The 13,370-nt window shown below is 42.7% G+C and overlaps 2 protein-coding genes across 3 annotated transcripts; both read left to right on the forward strand.

Annotated features, from left to right (window-relative positions):
- The first annotated feature begins 91 nt into the window (after positions 1 to 91).
- Positions 92 to 5,794, forward strand: PSMA2 (proteasome 20S subunit alpha 2). The gene is made up of 8 exons (XM_084205502.1): positions 92 to 199; positions 1,871 to 1,947; positions 2,515 to 2,647; positions 3,089 to 3,211; positions 3,535 to 3,616; positions 4,743 to 4,816; positions 5,265 to 5,322; positions 5,405 to 5,794. The coding sequence occupies exons 1-8, from the start codon at positions 159 to 161 to the stop codon at positions 5,519 to 5,521; spliced, it is 705 nt and encodes a 234-aa protein (XP_084061628.1). The 5' UTR covers positions 92 to 158; the 3' UTR covers positions 5,522 to 5,794.
- A 3,436-nt stretch (positions 5,795 to 9,230) lies between these two features.
- On the forward strand, positions 9,231 to 12,950 carry LOC311152374 (UPF0415 protein C7orf25 homolog). Of its 2 annotated transcripts, none has more exons than XM_084203407.1 (2): positions 9,231 to 9,361; positions 11,375 to 12,950. In XM_084203407.1, exon 2 carries the CDS (start codon positions 11,391 to 11,393, stop codon positions 12,657 to 12,659), a length of 1,269 nt encoding a protein of 422 aa, XP_084059533.1. In that variant the 5' UTR covers positions 9,231 to 9,361; positions 11,375 to 11,390; the 3' UTR covers positions 12,660 to 12,950. The 2 variants fall into 2 exon arrangements, with proteins under 2 accessions (XP_084059533.1, XP_084059534.1); XM_084203408.1 differs by lacking the exon at positions 9,231 to 9,361 and adding an exon at positions 9,627 to 9,755.
- The last annotated feature ends 420 nt before the right edge of the window (positions 12,951 to 13,370 follow it).

Here is a 13,370-nt window from a genome sequence, read left to right on the forward strand (position 1 = left end):
CACGACGCGCCTCGTAGCCAACTGCATCCCAGCACGCTCAGGAAGAGGCCACCACCCCACCAATCAGCGCGCTCGTTGTGTCCTCGCGCTGGGAGCGGGAGCGGCGTCCGCGCCTGCGCCGAGGAGCCGGCGCGGGGAGCGCAGGGGCTGGTGCCAAAATGGCGGAGCGCGGCTACAGCTTCTCCCTCACCACCTTCAGGTGCCGGGGCAGGGACGGCTGTGGGCTCGTGGGTAGAGGCGGGCGGGTGCCGGGCCAGCGGGAGAACGGTGCGCAGCCTGAGCGGAGCGGCCTGCCGGCAGCGGCGAGGCAGGACCGAGGGGGCGCTTTGCAGAGTCATCGGGCCTACGAGCGCTGGGGGGCAGCGGGGGCTCCACCTGGCCAGGAGTGCCGGGCGTGGGGAGGGCGGCGGGGTTCAAGAGCCCGAGGGGGACACGCAGCTGCCGAGAGGCTTCCCCAAGGGCGGCAGGGAGGGTCCTGGGTCCACCTGGTGTCTGTCGCCGGCCTCGGGCCCCGGTGCGGACGCCGCTTGTGTATCCTCGTTGCTGTGAGACAGAGTTGCTGTAGGACCACGTTAAGGTCTGTCTGGACACTGGCGGTGCCTTACAGCGAGTACTTGGCTTAGCAAACTCGGGATTACCACACACACAGTATCGGCTGGGGAGTAATTCTGTGATTCTGAGCTAACTGGAAATACATGATGTCACCTGAGTTGTGGTGTCCTGAGAGGTTGCTTCAGATGTGGGAACGAGTGAAGCAGTTGAGTTTTAAAATAGTTTGTGTTCCTTCCTGCTACGCTTGGCAGTGGCTGCTCTCCTTGCACTTGGTGTTGTGCTTAGCCTGAACGTGGAATGATGGCATGCACAGAGTGAATACGCTATTGGAGCGGTGTCTGTTGGGGTGCTGCTCTAATGTCTAGGCTGAAGATTAATTCAGAGTAAAGGAAATGACCTTCCATTCATTTTTTTGAAATTCTTAAGGTATTCAGACCTATCTTGCATACAGAAAAAAAAATTTGACACAAGAACCTTTATGCTGCTCATGGGGAAGTGTCCCCTTAATCTCAGCAGAGAGTCACACTGTGTAATTGCAAAAGGGATTGCTAAAGGCTTGTTGCAGTTGAGCAAATGAAGCAGTTTGTAACCTAAAATGATGAAAAGAATTTTCTTAATGGATGGGAGCAGAATTCTTTATTAGCTTTCAGAAATTATTTCCTAAGGAAGTCACAAACATTTTGTATTTTACAGAAGCACTATGTGCTTGGAATGATTGTTCTGATTTGTTGTAGTTTGTAGTGGAAAAGCCGGAATTACTACTTCGTCACCCTTACACCTTTTCCTCAATGTATAGATGACTACACTGATTGATTATTCCTTGCTTTGTTTTCTTCATCTAAGCACTGAGTTGCATAATATCCCACTTTACTTCTGCAACTATTAAAGAATATCTGCCTGAAATGCAGCCTAGAGAACAGATCCACTTGCAAAATCACTTGTCCAGTGAGTGTTGTCTCTGGTGTCCTTTTTACTGGGGATGGAGAATGGACCCCTCCACCCCCCCTCCTTCTGAATAAGTTACTTTGTAACTTATTTTGCTTGACACCTGCAGTTCCATTTGGATGATTCTGCATCCATTACCAGAATAAAGTGGATCATTAAAACAAAATGCAGGAATACCTGGGAATGGAATGGGAGTTGGTACTGTCTTGTGCCATTGACCTTGTGTGCTTGTCAGTCAAAAAGCATAGCTGTGTTTTGCAGTGAACATCAGTGTCTTGAAAGCTTTTGGAAACCACACATACAATGTAATTTCAATAGAAAGTCATGACACACGCAATTAGTGGAAAACTTTATTTTGTATCTTCATTTGTAGTCCTTCTGGAAAGCTTGTTCAGATTGAATACGCTTTGGCTGCAGTAGCTGCAGGAGCTCCATCAGTTGGGATTAAAGGTATGTCCTGAAAATACTGATGAATTTGGGATGTTGTCTATTTTTTGGGAGAACTAAACAAGTTTGGATCATGTACTGGGTCTTTTGTATTGGATCCTTCTTTATTTTTCTTTCTGTTAACTATTTTGTTACTCTTTCAGTGGATTTTCACATGTTTTAATAAGTTATATGGTTCCTGGGGTTCTTTTTTTTTTCTTTTTTTTTTTTTTTTTTTGGCGATTTTGGAGACATTCAGCTGGTAGAAGTATGTGTTTGGTTTTGGGTTTTTTTGAGTGTTCCTGTCCTTATACATAGAAATAACACACGCAAAAAAATCCTAGTTAGATTGCTCAATTGTTAATGTTATACAGAGTCTTTAGAATTATGGAAAAGATTATGGAAAAGAGGGATTATGGAAAAGAGGCAATGTGTTGGGTGTATTCATCAAAGTATCTCTCTTTAACCTGATTGCAAGCTTGAACAGCTTTTAAAAAGAGAGGAAGAAATTTTTTAGTTTAATAAGCTCATCCTGTGTTTTGACTGCTAATTTTAGTTTAATTTTTAAATTATTTTTTTGTTCTTTTCCAGCTGCAAATGGGGTGGTGTTAGCAACTGAGAAGAAGCAGAAATCTATTCTTTATGATGAAAGGAGTGTCCACAAAGTAGAACCAATTACCAAACATATAGGTTTAGTGTACAGTGGTATGGGTCCAGATTACAGGTATTAAAACATTCTGTTTGATCACCATTTATATGCATATTCATCTTAAACAAGAAGTTTTAGTAACAGGTAGCAATTAGCTGTTTCTTTCTAAGTGTATGTCATAATACTATATTGCACTGTAAATGACATTCACTTAAAGTTTTCTTAATATATTCATTAACTTGTCAAATAACCTTGTATCTAAAGAATAAAAGCAGTGTAATTCAACCTTGCTTTAAATTTTTCAGCAATTACTTGGTTGATAAAATAACTCAGCAGAGTCTTGTGTTCTTACATCGATGTTATGCCAGATGTACAACTCCTGAATATAATTTATGATACATAAATAATAAATATTTATTATATGAGTTTTCATATTTATTAGATATTTATTATTATTATGAGTTTTCAGTTCTGGTTGGAATTTTTTTGACATAGTACTTTTGTCTTTGTTTTCAGAGTACTTGTGCACAGAGCTCGGAAGCTGGCCCAGCAGTATTACTTGGTTTATCATGAGCCCATTCCAACAGCTCAGCTAGTACAGAGAATTGCCTCTGTGATGCAGGAGTACACACAGTCTGGGTACGTGCTCGGAAAGAGCTGCTTGGAAAGATTGTGGTGTTTAAATGAGTAACAGCTACCCAGTGATTGGGAGTTTTGTGGAAAAGGCAGTTTTTCAGTGGAGAATGTGTACAGAAAGTGTGCCAGTAGGAGGAGCACTGGCTGGCAGCGGGTGAGAATGGGTCTCCACATCTTGCACACAAACATGTCAGGCAAGGCAGGACACTTTTGGTTTTGTTCTGTTGGTTAATTCATCCTCATTACAGCCCTGGTCTGGGGAGAAGATAAACACATCCAAAATAATTAGTCACCTGGATAATTCATTCCGTTTTGTTTGCCTGTAGTGGTGTTCGTCCCTTTGGTGTATCACTGCTAATATGTGGCTGGAATGAAGGGCGGCCGTATTTATTTCAGTCAGATCCATCTGTAAGTATCTTACGCTTGTAAGTTCTGCTGCTCTGATAAAACATGGGAAACTTTGCATGTGCTCATAAAATACTTTCTGTGATGAGAATATTAATACAGAGCTAGAATGAAAGATAACTTCAGAAGTCAAAATGGGTCATTTCAGTAGGTGCTTGGAGCAAGCCTGCATCATTCTATGCCTACATGTTCCTGTATTGCTTTGAGGGATAGCACCTCTTTCTGAGGGAGGTCATCCCTTTTTATACCTTCCCACCTAGTTGATAGTGCCAGCAAAAATGGCATTCTGTAACGGCTACTAGGAAAAAATAAACTGACTGTTTATACTGCTCCAAACTGGATGGAAGTTAAGCCAAAACCTGTAGCATTGTGAGATGTAATTCATATGTTGTGGTATTTAATGACAGTGGTTAATTTTAATGAGTTTATTTGCTGGGTTTGCAGTGCACTTCAGAAAAACTACCCTTTAGTCCATGTATGAGGTGCTGTGCTTCAGATGAAAAAATGAGGTCATTGTAGTGATCATTGCAAATTCCAGTGGTTTGAATTACTTGATGCTTCAGTGTAAAAAGCAAAATCCAGATGCTTTGTTTAAGGCAGTTTGGTGGAGGCATAGAACTGCCAGAGGGAACTTCTATTCCCTTCTCTGTCGTGGGAACATTCTATTCCCATGCCAGAGGAGGGAATAGAAGTGATGACTAAATATGTTGGTAGTAGTGAACATAAATCAGGCTGATTTGCAACAAGTCACTTATATTACTTTATCTTCAAAAAGAAGAATATGTGGGGTGAGCCTCAGTAAGGATTTGAGTGTACACTTTCTCAAAGGCAAATGAACTATTTCTGGTTAAGGAGTCCCAAATCAAAACTATGCTAATGAATTACTAAATGTACCTTTAAAAGTAGTGGGAGGATGAAAATGGGTGGGGCACAATACACATCTTGTACAGTTTCACAGCATATGTTCCCATATAAAATTAGTCTAAAAATGATCCAAAATTGTCTTCTGTAGTCTCAGAACACACAGTGTCTTACTAATTGCAGCTGTACTTTTTACCAAGTAATTGATTACATAGTGTTTCACTAAGTTACACAAAACAATTCAATCAATAGATTATTGCTTTTACAGGGAGCTTATTTTGCCTGGAAAGCAACAGCAATGGGAAAAAATTATGTCAATGGGAAAACATTTCTTGAGAAAAGGTAATGTATTTGTTACTTCTCTGAAAGGATACTGTATTTTGTTCAGGTTCCATATAAAATAGCCAGATTTAAAAACATGTACACTTTTTAAATTGTAAGATCAGTTTTAAAATACTTAAGGTATGATGCTTCCAGTGTACTTGTTTACAAGTGCACAGAAAGTTTGATTTATTTAAACTCTTAACTTTTGTGTTTATGTAGAGTTACTTGAGTGCAGTAAACATTGTATTCCACATATTTGCAGCAATGTTATATACAGTGTCAATAGGAAATGTAGGGATTTTTTTTAAACAAACAATAACTTTGACTATTAATGCCACTATGATTACAAATAATATTTGTAAGAGAAGCAGATTTTAGTAGTTTTGGGGATTTTAGAGACTCCAGGATTATTAAAATTTGTAAAGGTTTTTGTCCTATGCTGAAATAAATGAATGTCTGTTTACAGATACAATGAAGATTTGGAGCTTGAAGATGCCATTCATACAGCTATCTTAACACTAAAGGTTAGCAAAGTATTTAAGAAAGAAGTTTCTTATGTCTTCACTGATATGATTCACTTCAAATTCACTGTATTTTTTTTAATAGGAGAGCTTTGAAGGGCAAATGACAGAAGACAACATTGAAGTTGGCATCTGTAATGAAGCTGGTTTTAGGAGGCTCACTCCAACTGAGGTTAAGGACTACTTGGCTGCAATAGCCTAGTAGAAACGAAGCTAGACTGTGGTTCACACAAAGGTCTTTTTAATTTTGGCTACTTAAATGTTTTTCTTTGCAGTTTTTGCATACTTATTTCTACATGGTTTGTCTGAGATTTTTTAAACATCATGGGTGCAAATACAACGGTCCTTGATATTGTAATACATGGAATCTTGTTAAAGATAATTCTTTCCCTTGATACACACAATACTGTACAAAATGTAAAGTTATAGTGACAGCTTGAAAAAGGCTAAAGAATAAAATCAGAGGCCATTGTTTTGGGGGAAGGTGTCTGTGTGTCTTTTCAATCCTAGCCTGTTTATCTACATAAAACTTAGGTTTCAGTATCCTTATTGCTGAGGAAACAGTTTTTCATATACAGCCATGATGAACTTACGTTCAGCCTTCTTTAAAAAATTAAATGTTGAGTGATAGGATAATTTTTTCACTTAGGAATATTGTTTAAATGTTAATTAACCTCCAGAAATAGTTTTATGGGATGCACAAGATCATGTACTTCCACAAAGGGGCAGGAAAGTCTTCCATTTCAGGTGTGTACTGTGATTTGATTGAGCCACTCTGCTTTTGACCATCCTGGTCTTTGTGTCCTAAGAACTTGTTTTACTTGAGTTATTTTCTTGACCCTTGAAATTGCACCTTTTCAATCTTGAAATATTGTTAGGAAAAGCAGAAACAGTAACTCTTACTGAAAACTAAATGCATTTACCGCTATCAATAAAAATCCGTGGGATTTACAAAAGAGAATGAGAGTATGTAATGAAATTACTTTATCCCTTCAATTGTGCTTTCCAACTTGCAAGATAATTCTAAAGATGTAATGAAAGGAGCATTTATTTTGTGCACCATAACTTTTACAGATATTGTGTGGATATATCAATACATTTATTACATGTGTAGAGTCATTCAAGTCATAAAAACTTACCACAAAAGAAATGGGATAAATACACTTTTTTTTTTTTAACAGAAATAATCTGGTATGCAGCTATTTAAGTGAACTGTTTTCAGATTTTGTATTTTTAAAGCAATCTGATTGTTAAAACATTGCTAACGAACTCGGAGCAGCAGCTCAATCAGTCTGCTTGTACGTAAGGCTGAGGATGTAGGGGGAGCAGCCTGGCAGGTCCCATGTCAGCCAGCCATTACTTACAAAGAAAATACAGAATATGAGTAGAATATAGTGTATAAGCTGATTGACCTGTGCTTTCCAATGTCTGCCTTCTGATGGTTTTTGTTATCATCAGGTGAATAAGAATTTCTGAAGCATGCCAGAAATGAATTTTTATTTCCTAATGTCAGAAATAAAAGCTCTTTCCAAATGGTTCATTTAGAGTTCTGCCAGATCACTTTTTGAGTATTCTCCTCTGAAAACCAGTCCATACTCTGATTCTTCTTCTAGAGAAAATAAAACAACTCAGATCTGAAACTGAAAGCTTTATATTGCTGCATCTTGATGTAGAATATTTATGCACTCTTAGTTTTGTAATGCTGTATAAATATTCAAGAGTTTTTTACATTAAAAAATGTATGTAGGTACTTCAGAAATTAACTGTAGTGGTTTAGTTGTGTCTGCTAATAGAAACAGTTGATGAGCAAAGAACACCCAATGAAGGGTAGTTGAAACCAAAGCAAGTTTCAAACCATGGTAAACAGCTCTTGTTTTGTGTTAAAGGATATGAGAAGGTCTTCGGTCTACTACCAGTGGTTTTCACTTGGATAAGCCAAGCTGGTGACTGTTTTTATACCATTAAGAACTGAGTCCCAAAGCTCCCTGGTAATACTTAAACCCTGCAGTGAATCAGAGTTCATGACACTTGGTGTAGTTTGGAAAGAATATGCATACTATTTTGAATTTGGGCTTTATTTAGAGAGTATTAGATAATTTCCTTAGTGGTAGTCCTTGATACTACGCTGCTCTGATGGGGAAAATGGTGTGGTTTTAAGTGTGAGGTTCTTTTTTTTTAACTGTGTGTCTAGAATAGTAGCTAAATTTTATCTACTATTTAAAGGGAAATCTTTAAACTGCAGAGAACTAAGTAACATATTTTTCCATTTAAAATCTTTAAAATTAAAGGAAATTATATTTTTAACTTGAAGATATATTTCTTAAATCATTTCAGAAGTGAGTGATACTAGTGCAGTGGACTGCCAAATTATATGGTGATTGTGGTAATTTTCAAGAAGTGCACCCTTTAGTTACATGAGATTAGCTTTCTTTTTTAATATTTTGTAGAAACTGTATAAAGGGGACAAGGTGCAATAAGACAAACATTATTCTTTTGTGAGAAATGACAAATTACAGGCTTGATTACTTCAGCTTACTATGAATTATAACTTTGTGTTATTTAACTTGTTCCTACTAATGCAGTCATCTGAAAGAAGAAAAAGAGACACTTGTCAACATTACAACTTGCAGCATGTAATGTTGATTTGCTTATCCTGGAAGAGTATCTGCTCCAAGGTCCTCAGGATAGTGTGACACCTATGAGAATTGGGCTTTATATAACGAGTGGAATCGGGATCTGAGAACAGTGACTTCATTTAATGAAGTTACTACTTTAGGTCACAGAATGACATCTGGTCCAACCTCCCTGCTCAAGCAGGATCATCTTAGAACAGAGGGCACAGGATTGTGTCTAGAAGGTTCCTGAATAGCTCCAGTGAGGGAGATTCCACTTCTCCAGGCAGCCGGTTCCACCCACAGTAAAGGACATACAGGGGCAGTAAGCCCCTTACAACTTGCTTTGGCTTACTGTTGCTTTCCAGATCTTGTGAAATCATTCAGACAAGTAGAGATCATCTCTCCCTGCAAGAATGGGCACTCAGAAGCCAAGTCTCTCCCATGCTGTAATGGAGTACTGCCGCATGGAGAGGAGTGGGACCACAGCTATGTCTGCTGCATGGAGGTAGGCAGCAACTTGGGGCAAATATTGGGAACACTTGCTCACCTATTCACAGAATGGTTTAGTACAGCCCATTTTTGTTTCCAAACATAATGGACCCAACGTGCATAGATCCAGCATGCATGGAGCCAGGGCTGTTGCTTCTCCTGTGAAGTTAAAAGTCCAAGGCTAACTTGTCTCTGGCCTGTCCCCATTAATCTGTGCTATCGCAGCCTCACATTGAACATTGTGTGCTGTTCCGGGCATCACGCTGTAAGAAAGATACAAAGCTACTACAGAGCATCTAAAGGGGGCAACACAGATGGTGAAGGGCCGTGAGGGGAAGCTGTATGAGGAGCAGCTGAGGTCACTTGGTCTGTTTAGCCTGGAAGACGCTGAGGGGAGACCTCATTGCAATTGCAACTTTTTCATCGGGAGAAGAGAAGGGGCAGACATTAATTTCTTCTCTGTGGTGACCAGTGGATAGGGTTGAGGGACTAGCCTAGAGCTGTGTCATGGGAGATTTAGGTTAGATATTAGAAAAAAGTTCATCACACAGAGGGTGGTTGGGCAGTGGAACAGACTCCCCAACACCACGCCTGACACAGTTCAAGAGGTTTGTACACAATATTCAGGCACACGGTGTGACTCTTGGGGCTGTCCTGGGCAGGACCAGGAGCTGGACGCTACGATCCTTGTGAGTTCCTACCAACCAAGAATATTTTGAGATTGCGTCTGACCTGATGTAATGCATTTCGCCCTTGAAGGGTTTTCGCGATAAGCCGCGGGCACGCCGGGGAGCAGAGCCAGGCCGGGAGGGCTGGGGCCGTCGGAGCAAGGCGGGTGGTGCGGCTGTCCCCGCCCGGCGGCCTCGGGGGAGGTGCCGGGCTGGGCCGAGCCACGCCACGCCACGCCAGCCCGGGCCGAGGGCTGTGGCCGCCGGGCTGTGAGTACGGGCAGCGGGGACTGGCCAAAGGCGGCGGCGGCGCCGGGGGAGGGAGCGGGGCCGGGAGCCCCCAGAGGGGCGAGGCGGGCCCGAGCACATCGCGTCCCGGCAGTGACTGGGGTATGCGGAGAACAGGAGCGACAAGGGCCGGCGTCCCCACCGCTCGCCCTCCGCCGCGTGTGGGCGGAGGGCGAGGCTGGGGGCGGCCGGGGGGCCGAGCCGGGCTGGGACGAGCGCTGAGGGCGCCGTACCCTCACTCGAGATGGCGGCGCGGCCTCCGCGGCGCGGCGAACACGTGATGGCGGAGCGGAGGGACAGGAGGAGAGGGCCGGGCCGGGCCGGGCCGCGGGCCCCGCCCAGAGGAGATCGGGCCCTGGGGCGAAGGCCAGGGACGGTATCTGACCTTGTGGTTGATAGTGGCGCTACCTCGCAGTAGTTGAGCTGAAAAAGTAGTTGCGTCTGTGGTTTTATTGTCACTGCAACCCTTGATTTATGCTCTGTGTTGAAGCGCGCGCGTGTGTGTGTGTATGTAAAGGAGTTGTAGCTGCCGTGGGGAGAGGTGCCCAGTTACTAATCGTGGGGTTTTACTCATTGCATTACGTTCAGGGATAAGCTTGTGGCAGTGGCAAAGACTTCGAGGGGGAAAGGCTGATTTTTCTGGCCTCCTGGGACTGTGAAGAGCGTTAGTAAGTCGTCTCGGAAGGCATCAGGATTCTTGGCCATGAAGAGGCAGGTGGAGATGTTGCTTATGCTGGATGGGGACCAGGCCAGTAGCAGTTAATGCTGCCATATTTCCACTTGGACATAGGGCTGGGGAAGCCCACTGTTTGAAGGCAGGTGACTGAAAACAGGCTACTGAGTTGCCCTGGCAGTCTGTTGTAGGTCCTGACTGTGTCTTGTTCCTTTTCAGTTGGAGTTTAATTTATCTTGTCCTTTAATACCAGTTTACTTCAACATGAGGGTTAGGTAAGAATCACAGTGTTGTACTTGTAGTCAGGAGTCAAAATTTATTTATTTCACTATTCATAGTGGTTACTGTCTTAAATATGCTGTTGTTTGGTGTAGTATGAATCCTACATTTTCAAAGACAGTGCATTTTCAGTAAAAGAGCTCCAATCATACTTTCCTTAAGGAAGGCCTGCTAAAGTAATACAGATGTGAACAAAAACCAGATTTATCAGATGCAACCCAGTAAATCTCTTAGTAGAATTAGAAAACATTGCAATTTTAGCATGGAGATTTTCGTGATAGTAGAATTATGAATCATAGTCTGTCATGAGGCTGTGTAATAGAAACATATGATGGTTTGGGTTGGAAGGGACATTAAAGATTGTCTAGTTGCAACCCCCCTGCTGTGTGCTGGGACACCTTTTACTGTGGTGCCTTTTACTCGACCAGGTTGCTCCAAGCCCCCCCCAACCTGACCATGACCTTTACCACTTCAGGGAGGAGGCGTCCACAACTTCTCTGGGCAACCTGTCCCAGTGCTTCACCACCCTCTAAGGGGTTCATGCACTGAGTTGAACAGTGCAGGTTGAAGGCTGGGTATGTGTAAGCATGGTGGGTAGCTTTTAATTTTAATGGTAAGTGTGATGAGAGGGAGAGACAAGATTTGCTTATGGCATTAACTGTATTTCTGATTTGCTCTAGGTGGCAGCTTTTGCAAATGAGCTGTGAGAGTTAACATCCCTCTAAGTGACTGGCTGAGTGAAGGTCTCTTACATGGCAGGCGGGGGGAAACCACAAGCTTGCCAGGTCTGTGTGGAGACTTGAGTGCTACCTAGCTGAGAACTGGGGTCTTCTGAGGCTGCAGGCTGAGGGGTTTCTAAAGGTGAAGGAAAGGATGAACTCATCACTGGGACTTTGTGTTGAGGTTCCAGTTCCTTGTGCTTTGCAATAGCTGTTGCGCTTAAGTCTATTGCAAGGCTGCAGTATATACTGTTAGAAAGAACTCTTTCAACTGTTTTTATTCTTGGCCATGCAATAACAATCTTCTTTGTTCTCACTTGACAGGAATAATGTTTCCAACATGTCTGTGCAGTCGCTGCTTTGTGAAAGAATTGCTGTTGCCAAAGACTTGATTAAGAGAGCGGAAGCCCTTTCTAAGTCCCAGAAAAGGAGAATAGAAGGTGGAGCAAAACTATGCAGCAAACTGAAGGCAGAGCTAAATTTCTTACACAAGGTGGAGGCAGGGAAAGTGGCCATTAAAGAGTCCCATCTGCAGAGTACAAACCTTACCCACCTCCAAGCCATTATTCAGTCAGCAGAGAACCTGGAGGATGTTGTCAGTGTCCTCCATGTCTTTGCTTACGAGGACAGGTTTGGAGACAAACAGACACTGGTGGTAGATGTTGTTGCAAACGGAGGTCACACGTGGGTGAAGGCTATTGGTCGTAAAGCTGAGGCCCTGCATAACATATGGCTGGGAAGGGGCCAGTATGGTGACAAAAGTGTCATTGAGCAGGCAGAGGACTTCCTGCAAGCAAGCCGTCAGCAGCCCGTGGAGTACAGCAATCCCCACATCATCTTTGCATTCTACAATAGCGTGTCCAGTCCTATGGCAGAGAGGCTCAAGGAGATGGGAATATCTGTGAGAGGAGATGTTGTTGCTGTGAACTCACTGGTAGAACCATCTGCAGAAAACGAGCACCTTGACACCAGTGAATCAGATGAAGAAGGCCCTGAGCTCCTGCAGGTGACCAGAGTAGACCGGGAGAATTTAGTGGCCAGCATTGCTTTCCCTACCCAGATCAAAGTAAACGTCTGCAATAGAGTTAATTTGGACATCACTACCTTAATAACCTACGTCTCTGCGCTGAGCTATGGTGGTTGCTACTTTGTCTTCAAGGAAAAAGTGCTGACAGAGCAAGCAGCCCAAGAAAGAAGGGAGAGAGTCCTGCCTCAGCTGAAGGAGTTCATGGAGGGAAAAGAGCTCTTTGCCTGTGAATCTGCTGTCAGGGATTTCCAGTCCATCTTGGAAACATTGGGAGGTCCTGGAGAGAAAGAGCGAGCTGCATTGCTTGTCAAAAGAATTAACGTGGTGCCAGATCAGCCCTCGGACCGTGCCTTAGGACTAGTGGCCAGTTCAAAAATCAACAGCCGCTCTTTAGCCATTTTTGGGACAGGAGACACTTTGAAAGCCATCACCATGACTGCAAATAGTGGGTTTGTGAGGGCAGCAGCAAACCAAGGTGTCAGGTTCAGTGTTTTTGTTCATCAGCCACGAGCATTGACAGAAAGCAAAGAATCTTTTGCCACACCTCTACCAAAGTGCTGCCCATCTGATAATGGAGTGTAACTCATTAAATGAGTTAGCAATGGAAAATACTGCAGCTACTGCTGTGGAGGCATTTGGAGAAACAGAAGAGTCATAGCAATACAGTTTTGGGTGTGTATCAAGGGTGAAAGCAACTAGCAGTGGAAGAGCTCCTCAAGGGATTTCTAATATCTTCAGTCCTTCCTTGAGGTTATTTTTTGTCCAGCTGACCATTAATTTATTCACTTAAGTAACAACAAGTCAATGAAAATTTTTAACTGGCTTACAATGTATTAATTGTATCCATCCCCATTAAAAAGTTCAGTTAAAGCAGTTACTGAGGTCCCCTTGTTATTTTTGTTCTCCTCAGAGAGGTAAAATTCATCATTCTTAGATGAACTTTGGGCTTGACTTCCATGGAACTTAAATCTCTTTCCTCTCTTCCATTCAACTTTGTTTTTGGTTGATTCAAAGGGACCTTGTGCAGAGATCTGTGCCTTTTTGGGAGTGTGACGTTTCATGAAGATGTGACTAGTAGCCATGAATAGAAACCAACTTAACCCTTCCTTGTCTTACTGAAAGCAACCTCTATGTGAATACCATGGTTAGGCTGAATTGGGCAACACCTTTAAAATTCCTGCAAAAAACAGTTGGAGTTTATTTACATTAATATGTTGTTGCTCTTGGCTCTTGGGCTAAACTGGACAGCCAATGGTAACAGACCAAGGAGGCACATCCACTTCACTTTTCTCT

The sequence above is a fragment of the Fringilla coelebs genome (assembly GCF_963513975.1).
Source record: "Fringilla coelebs genome assembly, chromosome: 1".
Lineage (NCBI taxonomy): Eukaryota > Metazoa > Chordata > Aves > Passeriformes > Fringillidae > Fringilla > Fringilla coelebs.

What these genes read in the sequence shown, in the direction of transcription:
- PSMA2 (XM_084205502.1), top strand. Translation starts at nt 159, where the DNA reads ATGGCGGAGCGCGGCTACAGCTTCTCCCTCACCACCTTCAG. An exon ending in TTCTCCCTCACCACCTTCAG is followed by an intron (nt 200 to 1,870) that starts GTGCCGGGGCAG and finishes CTTCATTTGTAG; the next exon opens with TCCTTCTGGAAAGCTTGTTC. An exon ending in GGTATGGGTCCAGATTACAG is followed by an intron (nt 2,648 to 3,088) that starts GTATTAAAACAT and finishes CTTTGTTTTCAG; the next exon opens with AGTACTTGTGCACAGAGCTC.
- LOC311152374 (XM_084203407.1), top strand. Translation starts at nt 11,391, where the DNA reads ATGTCTGTGCAGTCGCTGCTTTGTGAAAGAATTGCTGTTGCCAAAGAC.